Source organism: Lycorma delicatula, chromosome 2 (genome assembly GCF_047948215.1).
Source record: "Lycorma delicatula isolate Av1 chromosome 2, ASM4794821v1, whole genome shotgun sequence".
NCBI lineage: Eukaryota > Metazoa > Arthropoda > Insecta > Hemiptera > Fulgoridae > Lycorma > Lycorma delicatula.
The window spans coordinates 222,406,322-222,419,874 of record NC_134456.1 but is presented as its reverse complement, the minus strand read 5'-3'; the positions used below and the strand labels follow the sequence as shown (position 1 = coordinate 222,419,874).

General features: G+C 31.0%; 1 protein-coding gene across 1 annotated transcript in view; it reads right to left on the bottom strand.

Moving 5' to 3' along the window:
- The window catches only part of LOC142319680 (long-chain fatty acid transport protein 4-like), a 98,654-nt gene that overhangs the window by 29,773 nt on the left and 55,328 nt on the right, over positions 1 to 13,553 (bottom strand). Inside the window, exons 4-5 of the mRNA XM_075357228.1 lie at positions 11,272 to 11,503; positions 6,762 to 6,963 (exon numbers count right to left, since the gene is read on the bottom strand). Coding sequence (XP_075213343.1) covers positions 6,762 to 6,963; positions 11,272 to 11,503 — 434 coding nt within the window. The remainder of the gene's footprint in view (positions 1 to 6,761; positions 6,964 to 11,271; positions 11,504 to 13,553) is intronic.

The following is a 13,553-nucleotide window of genomic DNA, read 5'->3' as shown; positions in this document are numbered from 1 at the left end:
AAAAAGAGGCTAGGAATTTTTGGACTTGAATCTTGCATCATGAGGATGCAAGATTCAAGACTTCTGAAACAGATAGTATGGTATAATCTCAACTCGAAAAACACCAGACAGGAAGCAGATGGATTAGAGAAATAAGAGGATCTGAAGAAAATCGGCCTTACACCAGAAGACACCACAGATAAAAAAAATTAAACAAGAAAATTGAAAAAAACTCTTGCTTTACACTCGCAAGAAAAAACTCACAAAATGAACATTTTCAACACTAGAAAGGGCAAAGATTGGAGCCTATGAAAAAGTACTGGGAAAACTGCAAGGCCCAAACAGTCCCATCGAAGAGACTTGGATAATGGACTGACAAAAGTGATCCAAAATTCCATAGAAAAAACAAAGACTAAACTAAAAACTGACCAACAATATACCAACTAAACCATTCAAAACAAAAGTAGTATCTAGCTACCACATATTTGACACAAGAGGCTAATACTGCCATCACTCAGATCTGTTTAATCAAGCATAAATGTAGTAATATTAAAATTATGAACTTTGAATCGGATGATCATGGGCAAACATTAAACGCACGAGGGGCTCCAATTGTTCATTCTTCTCAAATCATCTCATCTACAAATGTAATGATCAACAGACAATGTGCCGCTGTTTCTGTAGTGGAACTTTATGAAATGCAATTCACTTTCTAGCTTCTGTTAAACGGACTATACAAAGAATCAAACAAATAGCTGAAGTGCCTGTTGCATAAAGTGGTGCTGCTACTCCTCCGACTTTCTCTACTTTAATAATTATTCAGAACAAAAATAAATTAAATTCATTACAAACAACAATACTTAATGTTATTATATTTAAAGGCATCTTAAATTATAAATTATGATGCAGGACTGATTATGTTAATCAGTCAATTATCAGTTATTTTCGTTTTATTAATCACAACATAGATGAACTCTTATCAGTTATTTAAACAAATGTAATTTATGTAAACAGCTTATGTTAAACTAACTTTTTCAAGTTACACGAGCAAATCTAAGTACATGTAGTAATTACAACTTCAGATTACCATCTTTATAAAAAAAAAAATAGCATATTTTAACATCGCAGATTTCTTTTTAATTTTTTGAAAAGTTAACAAATTATCAACAAGTCATTATTAGAAAGAACTTTTAACATTTTTAAATTTTAACTTAACAAGAAAATAGTAAATAAGTTGAAAATATGATTATTCACAAATAGATTTGAAGTAAATGTATAAAATCAACACATAAAAGAACTAAACCATAAAATTTGTTAAATTAATATAAAAATAAATAACTGCTGATTGGTTATGTAGCAATAAAAAATTACAAAACAAACAGGTAATAAGATTACTAATACAAACTTAGAATCATAAAAATTAAAAGATTATATTTTTCTGTATTGTGTTACTCTTCTTACTTGTGTTGCAAGAAAAAAGTATTTTTTTTCTTTTTTTGTCTTCAGTCATTTGACTGGTTTGATGCAGCTCTCCAAGATTCCCTATCTAGTGCTAGTCGTTTCATTTCAGTACACCCTCTACATCCTACATCCCTAACAATTTGTTTTACATATTCCAAACGTGGCCTGCCTACACAATTCTTTCCTTCTACTTGTCCTTCCAATATTAAAGCGACTATTCCAGGATGCCTTAGTATGTGGCCTATAAGTCTGTCTCTTCTTTTAACTATATTTTTGCAAATGCTTCTTTCTTCATCTATTTGCCGCAATACCTCTTCATTTGTCACTTTATCCACTCATCTGATTTTTAACATTCTCCACATAGCACCACATTTCAAAAGCTCTAATCTTTCCTTCTCAGATACTCCGATTGTCCAAGTTTCACTTCCATATAAAGCGACACTCCAAACATACACTTTCAAAAATCATTTCCTGACATTTAAATTCATTTTTGATGTAAACAAATTATATTTCTTACTGAAGGCTCGTTTAGCTTGTGCTATTCGGAATTTTATATCGCTCCTGCTTCATCCATCTTTAGTAATTCTACTTCCCAAATAACAAAATTCTTCTACCTCCGTAATCTTTTTTCCTCCTATTTCCACATTCAGTGGTCCATCTTTGTTATTTCTACTACATTTCATTACTTTTGATTTGTTCTTGTTCATTTTCATGCGATAGTTCTTGCGTAGGACTTCATCTATGCCGTTCATTGTTTCTTCTAAATCCTTTTTAATCTCGGCTAGAATTACTATATCATCAGCAAATCGTACCATCTTTATCTTTTCACCTTGTACTGTTACTCCGAATCTAAATTGTTCTTTAACATCATTAACTGCAAGTTCCATGTAAAGATTAAAAAGTAACGGAGATAGGGAACATTCTTGTCAGATTCCCTTATTTCCTTTCTTATTACGGCTTCTTTCTTATGTTCTTCAATTGCTACTGTTGCTGTTTGGTTCCTGTACATGTTAGCAATTGTTCTTCTATCTCTGTATTTGAACCGTACTTTTTTTAAAATGCTGAACATTTTATTCCAGTCTACGTTATCGAATGCCTTTTCTAGGTCTATAAACGCCAAGTATGTTGGTTTGTTTTTCTTTAATAATCTTCCTTCTACTATTAATCTGAGGCCTAAAATTACTTCCCTTGTCCCTATACTTTTCCTGAAACCAAATTGGTCTTCTCCTAACACTTCTTCCACTCTCCTCTCAATTCTTCTGTATAGAATTCTAGTTAAGATTTTTGATGCATGACTAGTTTAACTAATTGTTCTGTATTCTTCACATTTATCTGCCCCTGCTTTCTTTGGTATCATGACTATAACACTTTTTTTGAAGTCTGACGGAAATTCCCCTTTTTCATAAATATTACACACCAGTTTGTATAATCTATCAATCGCTTCCTCACCTGCACTGCACAGTAATTCTACAGGTATTCCGTCTATTCCAGGAGCCTTTCTGCCATTTAAATCTTTTAATGCTCTCTTAAATTCAGATCTCAGTATTGTTTCTCCCATTCCATCCTCCTCAACTTCCTCTTCTTCCTCTATAACACCATTTTCTAATTCATTTCCTCCGTATAACTCTTCAATATATTCCACCCATCTATCGACTTTACCTTTCGTATTATATATTGGTGTACCATCTTTGTTTAACACATTATTAGATCTTAATTTATGTACCCCAAAATTTTCCTTAACTTTCCTGTATGCTCCGTCTATTTTACCAATGTTCATTTTTCTTTCCACTTCTGAACGCTTTTCTTTAATCCACTCTTCTTTCGCCAGTTTGCACTTCCTGTTTATAGCATTTCTTAATTGCCAATAGTTCCTTTTACTTTCTTCATCACTAGCATTCTTATATTTTCTACGTCCATCCATCAGCTGCAATATATTGTCTGAGACCCAAGGTTTTCTACCAGTTCTCTTTATTCTGCCTAAGTTTGCTTCTGCTGATTTAAGAATTTCCTTTTTAACATTCTCCCATTCTTCTTCTACCTTTTCTACCTTATCTTTTTTACTCAGACCTCTTGCGATGTCCTCCTCAAAAATCTTCTTTACCTCCTCTTCCTCAAGATTCTCTAAATTCCACAGATTCATCTGACACCTTTTCTTCAGGTTTTTAAACCCCATCTACATTTCATTATCACCAAATTATGGTCGCTATCAATGTCTGCTCCAGGGTAAGTTTTGCAGTCAACGAGTTGATTTCTAAATCTTTGCTTAACCATCATGATATAATGTATCTGATACCTTGCAGTATCGCCTGGCTTTTTCCAAGTGTATATTCTTCTATTATGATTTTTAAATTGGGTGTTGGCAATTACTAAATTATACTTCTTGCAAAACTCTATAAGTCGGTCCCCTCTTTCATTCCTTTTGCCCAGCCCGTATTCACCCACTATATTTCCTTCCTTGCCTTTTCCAATGCTTGCATTCCAATCTCCAACTATTATTAAATTTTCATCTTCTTTTACGTGTTTAATTGCTTCATCAATCTCTTCGTATACACACTCTACCTCATCATCATCATGGGCGCTTGTAGGCATATAGACGTTAACAATCGTTGTCGGTTTAGGTTTTGATTTTATCCTTATTACAATGATTCTATCGCTATGCGTCTTGAAATATTCCACTCTCCTCCCTATCTTCTTGTTCATCACGAAACCTACTCCTGCCTGCCCATTATTTGACGCTGAATTAATTACTCTAAACTCACCCGACCAAAAGTCGCCATCCTCTTCCCACCGAACCTCACTAATTCCTACTATATCCATGTTCATCCCATCCTTTTCCCTTTTTAAATTTTCTAGCCTACCAACCTTTTTTAAGCTTCTAACATTCCACGCTCCGACTCGCAGAATGTTATTTTTCAATCCTCTGGTGACCCCTTTCTTAGTAGTCACCACCCGGAGATCTGAACGGGGGACTATTTTACCTCCGGAATATTTTACCAAGGAAGGCGCCTCCATTATTGTTATGTGAAAATGCAGAGAGCCACATTTTCTTGGAAAAAAAAACAGCTTAGTTTTCCATTGCTTTCAGCTGCGCAGTACTCAGAGGACTGAGCGATGTTGGTATGGCCGTTTAAGTCATTGTGACTCACGCCCCTAACAACTACTGAAAGAGTTGCTGCCCTCTTTCAGGAATCATTCCTTAGTCTGGCTCTCAACAGATACCTCTCCGATATGGTTGCACCTTCGGTCCAGCTACTCTGTATCCCTGAACACTCAAGCCCCCTCACCAACGGCAAGGTCTCATGATTCATAGAGGAGGAAAGTATAAGTATCATAAATGAAGAGGGGAAACCACTGTTAAAGAAACAAGGAGCTGGCAGAAATAATTACAAGATTATAAAAATAGTAAAACTAATTATCGGATGAAGTTTAAGAGAAGAAAAAAATGATGATGACATTAGAAAAAAATTTGTTTGAGATCAGTCTGATTGAGCTTTAAAGGACTTGTAAAGAACAGTAAAAAAGCAATACTGATAAATGACTTACTAACATCATTAATTTTCTTTGTTAAGAAAAAGAACTAAAACACAACATAATATGTAAAGTTTGTGTGACAGAACAAGTAACTATATGTTAAAAAAAATTCTACCTGTTACCATATTAAAGAAAGCAGAAGTAATTAGACATAAGAACTGCTGCATTATCAGTCCAATATTTCATGTAACAAAACTACTCTCCAGAATAATTTACTGATGAACAAAATGCATGGTGGAAAGTGTACCGCATGAAGGCCAGTTTGGTTTCAAGAAAAACACAAAGACGACTACAGACCATTCTGTTGTCAGACTAATCTTAGAAGGCAAATTTAATAGACCCACCTGCATGGCACTTATAAATCTGAAGAAAAAAACTCAGAGTAGAATAAAAGAAAGTTTTTAAGAAAAAAGTAGACTGGAATAAGTGGAAGGAACGCTATATAATCTGTAAAAGAATAAATTACGGGTAAAAATTATAGAAAATGATAAAAGGCTAAGTTCCAATTAAGAAAGTACCAAATTAACAATATATCTGTCCCCCTTGTTTCTCAACTTGTACAGAAGTAACAGAGGAATTGAAGGAACACTTTAACAGCGGTGTAATTATCCAAACTGCACTCATGACATTGTTCTTTTGAAAGAAATTAAAAATAAATTAGAAGACATTATGAATGGAATGAATCAATTTATTACTAGAAGAGAATTTCAGTGCAGAACAAAGGTAGTGATAAACAGGATAATGAGAAATTAAACTAAGATAAAAAACCATACTATAGTTCTGCAAAATTGCAAATGTCACCAAGCAGACTGGCAAAAGTAAGAAGAAAGAAGTCCGCTAGTATTAAATTACAGATCTAAGAAAAAGAAAAATATCTTTAAAAGTATTTGTCCAGCATGAAGTATTTTATGACAATGAAACAAGCAAAAATTTAATGAACAGAAATTAAAAGAATAGAGACATTTAAAGTGATATATTCCTGGAGGAAGATGAAAATTACATGAAGCAATAAAAATGTGAAATTAAGCAGTCTTAAGACGAGCAGGAAAGCAGGGAAACCGATGGTATTATCTTTATTAGAGTGAAGATACCTATGTTTATTTTATTTGGCAATAGAGAGGTTATGTAGAGGAAGACAAAAAAAGGAATTTGTAAAACAAACGAAAGAGAACGCAGGATGTAGTAATTACGTTAAAGTTATCATAGAATTGAAAAAAAAAATTGCATCAAGCCAATCAAATAAATGCTGATTAAAAAAAAAATCTTGTACAGTTTTGTGCAAGAAGACTGACTTTTCGTTATTTTATTTTGTTTCATGATCCATCTTGCAACATCCTATTGAACCACGCTTCTAACTTACCCCACTAAAATTCTTTTGGCCTTAAATTGAACCTAACTCTGAACAAATCAAATAACCTTCATCAAATTTTCATATGAACAATTTCTGATACATTACTGCAGCATATCTAAATTTCAATGAAATTGATCTAGCAGTTTTATACAAACTGCCACAAACTTTTATACATAGACAAAAAAATAAATAAATATATATTTTTCTAAAGGCAATTCCTTTAAGAACATATAAATATATAAGGAAACCACAATCAATTTAAGTGAATGGTATTTTTATACTCTTCAAACCTCTAAATGTACAGGGAAAATTCATTTTCACTTCCCATTCCCATCGCACGACTGAAATTAATACCGTACTTTTCTTTGAAAGGTAAGTAAAAAATTAAAGATAAAACCTAAATTAATAAATAATAAATACAGAAATTCTATCAACTGACAGTGCATTTGTATTTAATACAATCAGTGAAGTAAGAAGAAGCAGAAAACTTTGGACGGAGTACAACAGATGTATCATGGATGAAAGCTGCACCGATACCAAGAGCACCTCCAGCAGTGTGATACATCGGAAGTGGATTATAAATAATATCTTTTTCAGTTAATTTCAATAAACAAGTCGCAGCCAATGCAGCCAACAGATACCTGAAAACAAGATGATCAACAAGCAATTACAACACAGCAATTTACAATAACACAAAATTTAAGCAATTAAACTGAAACAAATAAGCCATGACATTTTATTTTTCCAATCAGTAAGAATTAATAGAAGGAAGATTAAAAAAAGGTTTATCTTTAAAAAAAGGACCTTCTTTATCATATTATTATTTTACAGTAACAGACATTTAATAAGACTCAACAATATAGAATTTACTATAGTAAAGTAGTCTTGTTACATGCTGGTATATTTATATACATAGATTACTATAAACTGTAATGTAACAAAAACCCTAATCTAACATATTAATTTGAAGTAATTTAAAAAAATGGAAAAAATAACTTCAAATTAACAAATTAATAAAAACATACATCAGATGTGGTTTAAAATTTATATTAAAATATTATGTTGAAAGACTGACAGCCTAACAGAAAAAAAACAAAATAAAGAAAAACTAAAGAGAATTAATTCTTTTATCAAAAAATTGCAATAGAGAACATAATATATGACTGGGTAAATAAAAATACCGGTTTAGAAGGTACTTGAGGTAAATCGAGAAATGTTCATTTGATTTATGGCTTTTGTCAAAATAAAATGAGATATGCTGTTGAGGATTTAAAAGGAAATGAAATGAAGCAGAAAGGAAGGAAGGTTAATATATAAATTATATGAGCCCCAGAAGTTTAACAATGATGACACAAAGGAAATTAAAGAAGGTAAAGAAAAGCTGACAACTTGTAGGACTTTCCCACCATGCAGCTTATTTCTGATGCATGGCTTACATCAGAAATTAAGTTTGTGTGTATGTATGCTACGCATACATACACACAAACTTAATTTAAAATATTTATCATTTTATTTAAATAAATTATTCTTTCATTTATTCAATTCAATGACTTTTGTAATAACTAAAATCCAAATTTTTTAAATAAATTTTAGTTAAAAAAAATTTTTATATAAAAAACATAAAATAGACTTAAAACTGTAGTCAACAAACTTTCTTGACGGTATTGTTTGTACCATATTATCCAACACAGTAAACTCGCTAATTTTAAACTTTTAAATTTCTAAATTTTTAAGTTTACAACATCGTTGGTCGAGTGGTGTAGCCGCAAAATTTAAGGCAACAGTTACCAAATTAAATCTGTGATCGAGATCGAAACCCAGCGAGATGAATTACTTTTCTTTTTTTTTTTAAACTTTAAATATTATTCATTTATTTAATTCTACTGCACACTTCTGATGTTTAAACGCAGTAAATGATTACAGTAACTGTTTCAATGGTACACAAGCACTCCTTGTGGTGAGAGGGGGTACTAATGAGGTACTATACTCACTTAGCCATTAGTTTATTTAGAACATATTTTGGTATGGGGTGCAATTTTGCAAAAAAATTATTTTTTGAATATATGAACAACCAGAAAATTTCCATCTTGTTTTTTGGGTTCCTTAGGTATCAAAACATAAAAATCCAGTAGAAGCCGCATATGCCTAAACTGGACCAATTACCATGCTTTCCATTCTACAGCTGTAGATATGCTATAGCGCTAGGCAGGCAAGTAATAGTTTGTAGCTTGTAAAACGTTTTCCTTGTTTGTAGATATGATGGTACGCAAGAGATAATAGAGATTTATTAATAAATCTCTATTACCCTGTTTTTAAAACTAAAATAATTGTTCTGTGTTTGATAAAGATGATAACCACAATGCTGAATTCTCCTTTACAGGTAATTAAAATACAAGGGGAAATATATATTTTCTACTTTTCTTTTTTACTATTATAAATGTTAAAAAATGTAGGTAATATGTAATGAAATGTTTGTATTTTACACACTGATTTAAATATCTAAATACATGCACAAAATTAATGAGCTATTATTACATTATTTATGAGTACTGTTTTATGCAGGAAATACTTGTGCTAACTATTAATTTTTTGGTACTTATGTATTAACGCCACCCCAGCTACAGCTTTATTTAAAAACAAAGTAGTCAATCGGATTTACGGATTTAGTCAAACTTAACCTACGCTTGCTTCGCTCGCTAACCTTGACTAATTAACACCGTAATTTTTTGAATTTAATAAATACTCAAAAAATTCTTCTTTACCAACCATAAGCTATTTTTGAATTTAATAAATACTCAAAAAATTACGGTGTTAATTAGTGAAGGTTAGCGAGCGAAGCGAGCGTAGGTTAAGTTTGGTTAAATTATATTTTTTAAATAAATAAATATAAATAACTATTTCTTAAAATTAATAAAGAGACTCAATAAAATAAATACTCAATTTTAAATAAAGCTGTAACTGCAGTGACGTTAATACGTAAGTACCAAATTTTTTTTGTTTAGCATTAAATAAAAAGAAATACCGAATAGAAATAGACATTTATAAAAGAAAATATTTTAATTAAATGGATTGTACAAATGCAATTTGCCTGGGGAAAGGTTCTGAAATTCTGAATAAGAATCACTGATTTTTTTCCTATTAATATATCACATAATCTTTGTCTAACAATTGTCTAGGGAAGTATGATATGGAAAGAACCTTCTGACTGAAACAATACCACTTAATCATAGAGATTGCTTTTCCAAAATAATACTGTCAACTACTGGTAATATGGCTGAACAATGACCTCACCCTCAAACAGTAATCGATGAAAGTTTCAACTATGATACATTAACAGCATTCATTCATATACAGTTTATCTACTCAATTACAAACAATAAACTTTAATAAACAAGATTACAAGATAAAAAAGATCAGGTAATTAAAATGTAAGTTATAATAATATATTAGCCACTAAATCTTATAATAATAACAGTAAGGCTTGTAAAATACATATTGTAACAAGACCGGTATAGTGGACCTGAGTAACGGATTCCTACCAATTAAGAAGAAAGTAGTAGAAAATATAATAATGGGAGAAATCCAGAAAGGGGCTATAAGGAATGTTTTTAGTAAAGGTAACAGCTCCATTTAACAATCGTCTTTTGTAATACTGCCCACTGACACGCAATAAACAGATTTTGTTCCATGAGAGGAGTTATCAGACCAAGGTTAGGAATGCATGGAAACAAAAGGGCTCAATCGATCATTCTCACACTCAACTGGGGTCTGGTCCAGCAGGTAAAGAAGATAGGAGCATAGATACTCCGAAGACCAGTTCTGCGAGGAGATTCTGTGATGTCAGTCTGCAAGAGTATTCTGAGGTCAGTGAAAGACCGAATTTCAAGTGCAGGTTTGATGCAACTAAGGTAATGTCACAAGTAATAGTTACTGTAAGCGAGTAGTAGTACCGCAGGTGAGTTACTGTAAGACTATCAGTGAAAGAGATAATGTACTAAACTTCACTCGTAAACTATTGGGTAGTTTTTATTTGTAAACGGCAAAGGTATTTGCAGTAAAAGGACATTATACTTGTCTTACCTGTAAAATTCATTCATAAACTGTTAGGATAGTTTTATTTGCAAACAGCAAAGGAATTTGCAGTGAAAGAACTTATATTTGTCTTGTCTATTGTACTATTGTTGTTAATACAAGTCTGATGGTTAAAATTGTTAAGACTAGCAGTCATACTAGGTCTTTTGTCGACGGGACTGAATTCTGGTTTCATTATTTATCTACCTGTGAATAAACCATGATGATTACTTTAAATTCTGTTTTGCACGTAATCTCTGTTTATTATTATTACTGACATTTATCATTATTTATTTGTTATTGGCATTTAATATTATTACTGTTTACTGTCAACATAACATTATTCTAATTATTATTGTGGGATGTTTTCTTTATTGTCCGTTATTATTATTACTATTATTATGGCTGTGATTAACTATACTTTTTTTTAATTTATTTTTTTTTATGATTGTCATTTATTATTATATTACTATTGTCACTATTATTGATTTGTCTTGTTTTACTTTTTCAAACCAATATATTGTAATTATGTAAACATTTTCAATTGCCAATCTCTCAACATCATGATCGAGCCACAAACATGTGACAATATACTATGACTTAGTAGTAGGTCTCTGAGTTTAACATGCAGGAAACTGTAATATATGAAATAAGAGTAAACTACCAACTGCTGGAGCCATATTTTATACATTAATACTGTACATTACTTGATTTAAATAGCACTCAGCATTAACATAGCTAATATCATTTAAAAAAATCATTAAAGATTAATAATAATAATAATTTTAAATTCAGTTTCTAACAAAAGGTAAACTAACACGTAGATTTTTAAAATACAGTTCCTAAACTATAATAAATTGATAATTACAAAAAATTACCTTGAATTAGGCATAACTGCTGCTTTGGGCAATCCAGTAGTTCCAGAAGTAAAAATGTACAATAAATGATCTCTGTAACCAGGTTTGTCTGTAATGTTGAACGGGTCAGAAGAAGCTTCTTCTATTAATTTTGTAAGATCATATAATCTTCGTTTAAATGTATTGCTTTGAGTACCAAATAATTGATATAACTCTAAACTAGCAAGTAAATCGTCTTCTATTTCCTTTACAACTGAAAATAAAAAATAATGAAATAATTCAATTGCGAAAACTAAGCGCAGCGAGTATTAATCTATAATTTATATTAAAAAATTCCAGGACAACTGAATTTCTTTTTCTAAGCGATAAGCCAATCACTTTAATATATTTTATTACCAACAATTCATTGTCACCATTAAAAATATTTCTATACGTTATGCCTGTTGTCGAGTTCTGACAGTAGAATATATTTGATGCTGCACTAATTGTGTTGCATTCCAGCTGTTTTTGATCAGTTGAAATTTGTTTGATAAAACCAACACAGATTTGGTAAAAAGGTGCTATTGCTGCAGGTCAATTTCTTATTTTTGCATTATTTTTCTTCATTTTTAAGATGCACAAGCACATGGTTTGATAAATAAACACTTTTATTTACCTGAGTGTAGACCAATTTTTTATTTCTGTAGAGTATTATAATGCTTTTACATTAATATAAAACAATTATTGTTTGTAAATACCTTAATCATGCGGTAAATTTATCTCATAACTTTTTGAATATGTTAACATAATAAAGGAATTTGGGTAATATCACAATTAAAAAACCAAAAATGTATGAAGATATTCAATCGGTTAGTTTTCCCAATGTATGGTGTAGTTTATATATGCATAATAAAATATTATTGGTAACTTTTTATTCTTTGTTCCCATTTAGCCTACTGGACTTATGTTAATTTATCAGCTCATAATACAATTTTATCCGCTTTTTGTAATCTGTTTTTTTATTTTATTTTTTTGTAATTTTATCAGCTTTTAGTTACATCAACTCTAATTTTTCATTGAAACCATGATATTTAAAAAAAACATATGTTCTACACAGAATATGATTAGAAATATTATAAATGAATTATTATAAATTATCATAAATTTTTTTAAATTAATTTTTTTTATAAATGAGTAATCATTTCTATAGATAATTAAAAAAGCTTTAATGTATCGTACAATCCTCTTTCACCCTTTTTTACTTTCTTGTATGAAGTAAAGGAAGTATTGTGTTTGCGAAAAATTTCAGATTTCAACAGAAATATCCATTTTGACTATCCCTGAATCCATTTTGACTAGTTTTGGCATGATGTCTGTGTGTACGAATATAACTCGCATAACTCAAAAACGATTAGCCGTAGATTTTGAAATTTTGGATTTAGGACTATTGTAACATCTAACTGTGCACCTCCCCTTTTAATTGCAATAGGCTGAACCAAAAGTGTCTGAAAAAGCCCAAAATCCAAAAAAAATTGGATTTTGGATTTTTTCTTAACTGCAGTAATAAGGTCACATTAAGAGCTTTTCAACGATATACCATAAGTGGTACTTATTTTCATTGGTTCCAAAGTTATAAACAAATAAAGTTTTAATAAATGAGACAGTATTTGGATCTTACAAGGAGCACAATGGTTAGAATCTAATTATTAGCATCTGATTATAAAAAAAGTTGTACGATAAATAATAATTCAATAAAAACAATAACAAAGAAATATCAGAAGTTAAAATTTTATGTACTTTTCATTTAAAAAAAAATTTGTTTATGTAATTTAATAGGTGTACAAGAAAGTAATATGGTGTCCACATCAAACTTTTTTGTCAGAGGAGGGGAAACCTTTTATACCGCACAGTAGTGCGGAACTCCCCTTGCAGGCCTAACCACTCTAACCCCTCCACCTTTACAACATGGGATGCTGGGTTCACGTTACAGCAACATCAAAAAAAGTTGCAACAACAAAAAAAAATCATATCTATTTAATTGAGATAAAGTTTTAACTGGAACTACAAAATAATTGGGATATAATCAAATTTTTTTAGATATAACCAGCCTTAACCTTGAGTCAATGTATACAATGGCACAATGCAAAACACCTCTGTACCACTGTCGGTCAGTGTAATGGCAACAGTTCGGCAGAAAGCACAGTACATTATGTGGTTAGCGAAGTACAAGTCAGTTATAACTGTCCAACAGACTTTTCAGCATGTTTATGGCAATGATGCTTGGTACCAGCAGTTTAAAGAATCTGGCACTGTGGAAGTGAAAA